The sequence below is a fragment of the Pistacia vera genome, unplaced genomic scaffold (assembly GCF_008641045.1).
Source record: "Pistacia vera cultivar Batoury unplaced genomic scaffold, PisVer_v2 Contig1187, whole genome shotgun sequence".
Taxonomy (NCBI): domain Eukaryota; kingdom Viridiplantae; phylum Streptophyta; class Magnoliopsida; order Sapindales; family Anacardiaceae; genus Pistacia; species Pistacia vera.
In genome coordinates, this window is record NW_022195234.1 from 64,652 (window position 1) to 73,932 (window position 9,281).

Consider the following 9,281-nt stretch of genomic DNA (forward strand, 5'->3'; position numbering starts at 1 on the left):
CTTCTTCTCCTAATACATTTACCGAGGTTACTCGAAAACAAAAATTATTGGACTTTCAAAACAACGAAATTTCAGCTGGAAATTGTATAGATTATTTGCAATATCTAAAGAGAGAAAATGTTATTTTGTTAGACCTAAGGGGAAATTGTATTAAAGTCGTGAATACTATTAAAATTCTGAAAGGGAAATCCATCAAGTGTTGGCAAATGAAGAGAACTGCTGCAGGGAAAACGTTATTTCGTAAACTAAAAACCAAAAAGTAATTGATATGTTAAGGTATTTGCGTTCATGAAATTAATGCTTTTGAGAAGTAATGATTGATTAAATAATTTATGTGTTGCCCCATTGGAAAATAAACTGTAGAAATTATATTAAGTCACAAGAGTCATCTTGTTAGAGTCCATCTTTATAAAATAATATGATCTGTATGAGCTGTGAAAATTGGTTTTTCCAATACGCCAATATCATCCGCTTGAACCATTTTTCCTACTAGGTCCTAAATATCATAGGTTGCGTTTGCTTCCCAATTCTATTCATATCCTACCTAAAATACATATTTGTTTTTCTATTCTCAAAATTCAATCTTATACTATTCAACTATTTTTAAACATGTGGCTAACTCTGGCCATCAACAGTGATATCTGGTCGTAGATTTAGTATTTTTCAGTCAAATCCATGGTAAATCTGGTTAAAAAAGATCAGATCGGCTCACGACCAGCCAGATCCAACCGGTCGTGTGCCATTATGGCAACTTTCGGCCACCGTCCAGCGGTGGTTACCAAATAAATATTAAACATTAATTTTAACCATTTTTATTATGTTACCAAATAAATATTAAACATTAATTAATTAATATTGTAATTGTTCATATAATGAATGGCTTAATGCTAATTCCATCTTCATATAATATTAATATTTAATTTTCATACTATTAGTCAAAATATTCATATATTAATTAAATTCACATTTATGCTACCATTTTGACTAAAAACTTTATAGATTTACATTTTGTTTAATATTATATAAACTTTTTATGGTTACAAAAGCATTAATAAAATTTATATTGCTAATCATATTTTTAGTTAAATTTAATTCATAATCATTATTTTTATATTTACTTTAAAAAAAAAACTCAAAAATTTAAAGATCTACCCAATAAGAAATTTCAATATATTATTTTAAGTTTAAAAATATATTTCTTATTAAATATATATTTAGTACAGAGGTCGCTAGATAGAAAGAAAAATGATCGCATGAAAATGAATTCGTACTGGAGACTGAAACCGCATCAATTAAATTATAGTCTTTTTTACTTCCATTCTTCTTTATACATATATTGATTGAGATTGAGAGTGAAACCGCGTAAGATTTTATGGTTTCATTATCAAAGAATAATTCTAGATATTTTCAAAGATATGGAGCCTAAAACTTTGGTTTTCCAGACCGACCTTTCTTTAGTTTTAGCAAATACATATGCTTTCCAACTGTTGGTAAAACCTCATGAAATTATGCATTTTCTTATAATTAACCAAAATGTCTTTCATGGTTGGTAAAAGTATTTATATGATTGTCCTATTGCCAATTTTATTTTCCATAAAAGTGGAAACCCACCATTTGGGCATCAATAATTGATCTCTCATCCAAATTTATGAAATTATGAATGTAAGAATGCCCATCTTTTGGTGGATCCCTCATCCAAAATTTTGGTTTTGATTTTAAAAAGAGTTAAGAGACGTGTTTAGACAAGAAAATGATTGTTGTATATATTTAGCTAGATGCATTAAATATTCATGAATTTTCTCAAAGAAAAGGTAAAGTAAAACCGTGTAAGATTTCATGATTTCATTATCAAAGAATAATTCTAAATATCCACTCAATGAATTAAATTGACATTTTCAAAGATTTGGAACCTAAAACTTTGGCTTTCCAGACCAACCCTTGTCTAGTTTTAGCAAATGCATATATTTTTCAATTGTTTCTAGTGTAATTTGTAATCATATTTGCCTTATTTAGATGACCATTGAAAACAAGTATCTTAACTGGCTGAACTGAAATTATGCATAACTTTGAATACCCTAAATATCACTAATCCATTAAAAATAAAGACTATTATTTGCATGAATTATGCCACAACTGAAACCTTATTCAAATTCTATTTTCTTAGAAAAAAATTTCTTAAAATCATAAGAGTAACAAAATTGGAATTGAATTTGAGGTCCTAAAAGGACATAATAATAATAATAATTATATCTATATTTTTTTCTATGCGAATCTTTCGTTAACATATATACATCAATTAACATTATTAGTACAAAGTTTAAAGAATTTTGATTAATTAGTCTTCTGTATATAAGAGGAATTACTCCACCAAATATGGAAAATAATGATCATGTAAGTTTAGTGGGAAGAGACTGGCTGGACAGTGTTACTCATCGTGTAAAGAAAATCACTATTTGTATCATTGTGTCAATAACACAGTCCCCACCCACGTGTCAACACCTCCTTCGTTTCTGTTCCCCACGTGTCGCTCTATCAACGGCCCCATTCATTACCTACTTGCGTCATCACCTGGTTAATTCCCCTCTTCTCCATCTCACTCCTTTTCTTTTTCTACACACTACTCTGCATGAATTCGTCAACCTTTGCATTGCATGCTCTTAATGACTAATTTCAATTTAAGGAAAGCTTTATCATTAACTTCTATTGAACGTTTTGCTTATCCAAAAGTTGGTTCATGGGATAGTGTAGAGTTCGTAGCAGTTGGTTTTACAGTTCTTTCAACTCCAATAACACCTTTTTCCACTTTCCTACCTTCAAAAACTTAAGAATCTTTCTGATACTTATTTTAAAATTAAGTTTTTGAAGGTGAGAAAGGTGGAAAAGGGTGCTATTAGAGTTTAAAGAACCGTAAAGCCAACTACTACTAAGATTCAAACCAATCACATGACCGTTTGTTCATCATACTCTACCCTGTCCTATGAACAACAATCATCATTTTCTCCATGGAGTTTCCATGAAGAAACTTTTTCATCATTGTGGCGCAACTCTTCCTCCTTGGGCGCTAAGATGAATGAATTTTTAATATATATACTTCAGTTGTTTTACTATTTAAGATATATTTTTCTTTATTCTGAGTTTAAAACATTTTCAGGGAGTTTTATTCTGTAATTGTTATGGAATGCATGGGAGGAGTTGACAAGATAATAGATATATAATAAAAATCTCTTTTATTACACCACATATATATTAACGGTTATGTGCTAAAATCCCTCATATATATCAAGTTTACTGTCTTAATAATTGTTCGTCTTGATCACTCACAGAAATCCAAAAGTAAGAAATCACGTTTATGTTAATGTTATATTTACAAAGTTGAAAATCCATGCCTTAAATTATCATTTATAACACTTTTGTGGAAAATAATAAATTATTATTTTTATAAAAATCTTCAGTTCTAACATCACCTAATTCCGTTAACTTGTAAATTAAAACTTATGTAAAATTATTATTTTTTTATTTTGTTAACTTATAAATTAAAATTCAAAAATCTAACCAAATATATGTTAATAATATTTTATATAAAATTATTATACAAACATAAGAAAAAATATTGAGGAATATAATAATAAACACCCCATTTGATGCTCTAAAATTCGTCCTTGAATGGGTGATGGTTCCATCCATGTGTATGAAATTTGTAATGAAGGTCTGCCGACTGCGTGGTGCATAAGCTAAGTGGGGTATTGTTTTTTTTTTATCGGAGATGTCTGAACCAGTTTACGTATACCTCGACTAGTCTTCAGATCTCGAACAATACTTCCGAAACAAGTTAATCCTAGGAATATAATGGCAAGCCAGAAAAGCCGGTAGACTATCTCCACCTCCAAAAACCAATGCCTAGATGCATTTATAATAACAAAGGTAAGCTAGTAGAGATCATTAACACAACTAAACCTACCAATACCATCTTTATGCATATTGCATAATCTAACTTCTATAACATAACAACCATTAATTAACCTAACCTTCCATAGTTAAGGTATTGATGTAACTTTAACCATTTTTATTATGTTACCAAATAAATATTAAATATTAATTAATTAATATTGTAATTGTTGATATAATGAATGGTTTAATGCTAATTCCATCTTCCTACGATATTAATTTTAAATTTTCATACTATTAGCATAACTATTCATATATTAATTTCACATTTATGCTACCATTTTGACTAAAAAATTTTATATATTTAAATTTCGTTTCACATCAATTTTAGTTTATTATATAAACTTTTTATGGTTACACAAACACCAATAAAATTTATAATTGCTAATCATATTTTTAATTAAATTTGATCTATAAACATTATTTTTATATATACTTTAGAAGAACTCAAAATTTAAAGTTTTACCAAATAAGCAATTTTAATATATCATTTTAAGTTTAAAAATATATTTTTTTTATTAAATATATATTTAGTATAGAGGTTGGTGGATGGAAAGAAAAATGACTGCATGAAAATGAATTCATACTAGAGACTGAAACCACGTCAATTAAATTATAGTTTTCTTCACTTCCTTTGTTCTTTACGCATATGTTGATTGAGATTGAGAGTGAAACTGCGTGAGGTTTCAAGGTTTCATTATCAAAGAATAATTCTAAATATTTTCAAATATTTGAATACCCTAAATATCACTAAACGTATTAAAATTAAAGTCTATTAGTTAAGAAATGTTGCATGAATTATGTCATAGCTTAAACCTCAATAATATTTGAGGTCCTAAATAATAAATCCATAATATTTGTATGTGAATCTTTGGTTAACATATATACATCAATTAACATTATTAGTACAAATTTAAAGAATTTTAATTAATTAGTCTTCTTTATATAAGAGGAGATATTGCGCTTCAAACTTTTAGACACGGGATTCCAACTTTATTACCATGCATTCCTTTATGACTTTTCTAATGGGTATAACTTTTGGTGCGTGGTTCCAATTCCAAATTCAATCATCATAAGCCTATCTAGCTACCCTTTCAAGTTTCTTGCCTTTGTTGAGATGTTATGGTACTTTTATCGCATTAGTGGATGTTTATGGTTACTTTTGTCTGCAGAAAAATGACCAAGCCGTAATACTCTTATTAATAGAATAATGCTACGGATATCGAAGACTTATATCTAAATTTTACACTGAATGACGTGTCACGCAGCCACGTAACATATTAACAAATATTTCGTGAATAAACAGCCGTCCATCAAATATGGACGAACGTCTGTGATTATTGGACGGTCGTTCACCTGTAATGGACGTCCATCCATAGTTTAAATTAAAAAAAAAAATTGAAAAAAAAAATAACTTGGTCACTTTCATCAATAATGCTTACTGTTTTTTTCTCAACCACCGCTCATGGGAAAAGCAGAAAAAGTTTACAGCTTATTAAAACTGTAGAGGGAAAATAATTTTGGGATCTCCAAAAATCTACTGTGTAGGATTGGTCTCTTCCATTCACTGAGTTGTCTAACATTCAACATTTAGTATGGAGTTGTTATAAAATAGAAACAAAGAAGATGAAACATAGACCCAATAAATATTTTGTGAAGACAATCTTTCATAAAATGACAAAGAACAAGAAAAAAACTAAACTATTTTAAAAGAAAGAAATTTTTTTCTCTCATAATAATAATAAAAAAAAAGAAAAAAAAAGTGGCCAATCACCAAGTGTGGAACACTTTGCGCCTAAATTAATATTTATAGTATTGTTTTAAAATCCGACCTATTGTAAAACTTGGTAAGGTGACGGGTATGAGTAACTAGTTCAACGATTGGATCGATGACGTACAAATAATTTTATTTTAAAAATATAAATAATCCCGTAAATTGTAATATATTACAAAAATACCTCTAAAAATTTTCTAATTAGTCTCTAAATTTTTTATTTATTTAAAATACCCCAAAATTACCAATTAATCCCTAATCTTTTGACAGATATCCAAAACAGCCCTATAAAATCAATTTGTCCCCATAAATTTGAAATATTACATAAACCCCCTAAAGCTTGAACCGGACCGGAGAAGCTGTCGAGTCCCAATCGGACCAGTCTGGTCCGGGTTTTAAAACAGAGATTTATAGTTGTGAACAATCATTACTTTCATCAAATTTCATTAAGGATAATTGTAATTGTATTTAATAAAGTTATTAAAATTTCAAATATTTATTACTATGTTAAAAAAAAATTATTTAAACTTCAATTATTGTTAAATTCCAATATTTTAATTAATTAAAATTGTCATAACCAAAAATATGAAAGTCATTGACTGACTTTGTAAACTTTAGGTAAACTAAAAATACATAAATAGTTAGCACTTCTTGAATTTACTCCATCAATTGATTAAGATCATCAAAACTAAAAAAATTAAATTTGTTTCCGTGAGCCTAATAATATATTTTTACGGAGACCTTTACAGTTAAGTGGAAACTATCTTCAAAACAAAATGGAGTTAAATCATTTATTCAACGTTTTTTCTTTCTTTCCTTTTTTTTTTTTTTTTTTTTGGTAATCGGGGGTGTCCAAACTAGCTTATGCGTACCTCGATTAATCCCTCGAGACTCTAAGGTTAACAATCGGATAAATCCTCTAGTGTTCACTCACATTAACAACCGAAGAAAATTAAACTCAAGACCTATTAAGTAATACACTCAAAAATCTTTATCGTCCTACCCGACCACCCAAGGGTGGTTCATTTATTCAACGTTAAGTTAGGCTTGTGATCTTAAATTATTTATATGACTGATAAATGAAACACTTGAAGGCATCTCCTTTTATCATGCTCATGGAGTGATTTGAACAACAATTTTTTTAATTTCAAGTGCTATTAATTTCTAATTTAATTTACATCATTGTGTATATTTTATATAATATTATACATACAAAATTTTCTTACAAAATATATATAGAAAATGATCTAACATTATTCTTTAGATGACGGATGCATTATCATTCTTAATTAATGAATTGATTTTTTCTATTTATTCATCTATTTATTGTTTACCGCATCACTTCATACACATTTTTATCTTATTTTTTTGTAAAAAGACTTTGTATTTGAAATATTATTCTTATTATTTTCATAATAATATTAAAATATCAAGACTTCGCTTTGCAAACCTAGCTGCCAATTTTGATAATTTTCAAGAACTTGAATAGTTGAATGTTGTTGATTTGGCACATGGGCTGCAAACAGAAGTGAAAAAAGTAAATTATCAATAAAAAAAAAAAAAAAAGATGAAAATTCTTATTCGATTTAGCAACCACAAGGAAATGCATTGCACCAAAATCCAAGGGAACATGGAACCCTAGATCAATGGGAGGGCATACAATAGCATGCCACTAACCACTTTTCCTTTGCAGGCAAATTAAAAGTACATAGATGGTGACTAAATTAGACCCTTTTCTATCGGCAACTGAAAAAAAAGAAAGGCGGTAGGCAGGCGACGCAATGAGATTGAATGAAAAACTCGATAAAATCATTTTCTATGAGACAAAAGGTGGCATAATACAACGCAGATCATTGCAGGGGGGGATGATAAACTGAGAAAGAACACAGCGCACGTGCAAGATCTACAATTCTTACAAATTACTTATCTCTCTATCCATCATCAGCTTCTCTGTCCATATTATCTTTGTGCATCTCCAAAACCTGGATCACAAATAACATATCGGCGTTAAGGAACCACATCTAACAGTCCGTCGCAGCACGTGTGATTATGAGAGAGATACTATTATGGTAAAATTTAAAGCAAAAAAGAATTTAATTCTCGCACCCTGGAGTGTCAACGTCTAGGTCTAGGTTTGCAGCGGAATTCAGCTAAAAGTGCTATATGATCGGAGGACCACTCTGGAGAAGGAAGCGCCGTGTCTTTCCTCAAGCTATCCTCATCTAAGAGCTCCAACAAGGACTCCACCGTTAAAGAGTCCGCTGAAAGTGAAAGTTTATAATTAAGAATTTACATCATGCGTTGAGAGAGAACTCAGAAGAATAGGGAGAGAAAAGTAAAGCAAATGAAAGCAAAACGGTTATGAAAGTTCACCAGTGTAAAATATGTAATCTAGAGTGCCGATAAAATCTCTTGTGCAATGCGTAAATAAGGGTTCATTGGTTGAAGGGTCCATTCTTCTCCTCTGCTGATCCATACCAAGACCAACACCCATTCTTGCGAAGGATGAATATGCACTGACCTGAAACACTTAGAATGTCACGACAGGTAGAATCGACAAACTTCTAATCATCATTTGCCTTTTTCTTATACTTTCCTCCGTAAACCCAAAGAAAAAACAAAAAGGTAAATCAATCAATCTCTTAAAGTTGTTTAATTCATGTCAATATCATACAGATAAATTACCAAAGGTAGTTGATGATTCAACTTCGTGTGAGGACGCAAGATAGTAAGAGGATCTATTCCCAGGTCTGGATGAATTGGATCAACCTTTCCCATTGCCAGAAGTGCATGGGGAGCACTGCAAGAAAGTTCGAAAAGCATCTACAGTTAAGCCACATATACATAGTGATATGAGATAAAATGAATCTCCTATATGAGTTACAACATCAGAATAATAGACAGACCTTCCAGGAGTGGAATTAAAATCTCCACACACCAACATTGGGATGTCCGCACTGGCAGCTATTTTCTCCAATCCTTTTAAAAGTGTATGAACCTAAATGGGAAAATTAAAAAAAGAAAATATATATATATATACACATGACGAACATTCAGTATGAATAATCAAGAACAAATACAGAGGCACACACAAGACAACAATAATGAATACCTGCCAGAGCTTGACATCCTTTAGATCTTGGTGGATGTTTACATGTGTATTTGCCTGTAATTAAAAACCAAGAAAAATGAGGTGAGATTAGGCATCTGCAACAGGAGTTACATATAATGTACAAACCACTATATCCATTCATTTACTGGAGCACATTTTCATGGATTTCATAACATCCTTACCACTGTCAGGCCCATTTATTGTGCACATAGTTATGGACTATTTAAAAGAAAAAAAAACACAAAGGAGAGAGCAAAAAGAGATAAGAAAAACACCAATATTCTCAACACAGAATTTTCAAAAAATTAAAAATTGAAAAACCGAAAATAAGATTGAAAGCAATAGCTTTCTCCAAGGAGAAACAACTTTGTAAAGCAATACAGATGCTCAACAAGAAATATGGAAAAGAGAGCAATGAGGCTGATTTTGACATGTGAAGAACTCCAATTA

General features: G+C 30.1%; 1 protein-coding gene across 1 annotated transcript; it reads right to left on the reverse strand.

The window, feature by feature from the left end:
• Window positions 1–7,283: 7,283 nt before the first annotated feature.
• LOC116111121 (carbon catabolite repressor protein 4 homolog 2-like) lies at window positions 7,284–8,885 on the reverse strand (the record flags this gene model as incomplete). Its single annotated transcript, XM_031397319.1, has 6 exons — window positions 7,284–7,701; window positions 7,826–7,980; window positions 8,093–8,240; window positions 8,405–8,519; window positions 8,626–8,717; window positions 8,832–8,885. Coding segments are annotated over 5 exons (555 nt in total), but the record flags the coding sequence as incomplete, so codon positions are not given.
• Between the last annotated feature and the right edge of the window lie 396 nt (window positions 8,886–9,281).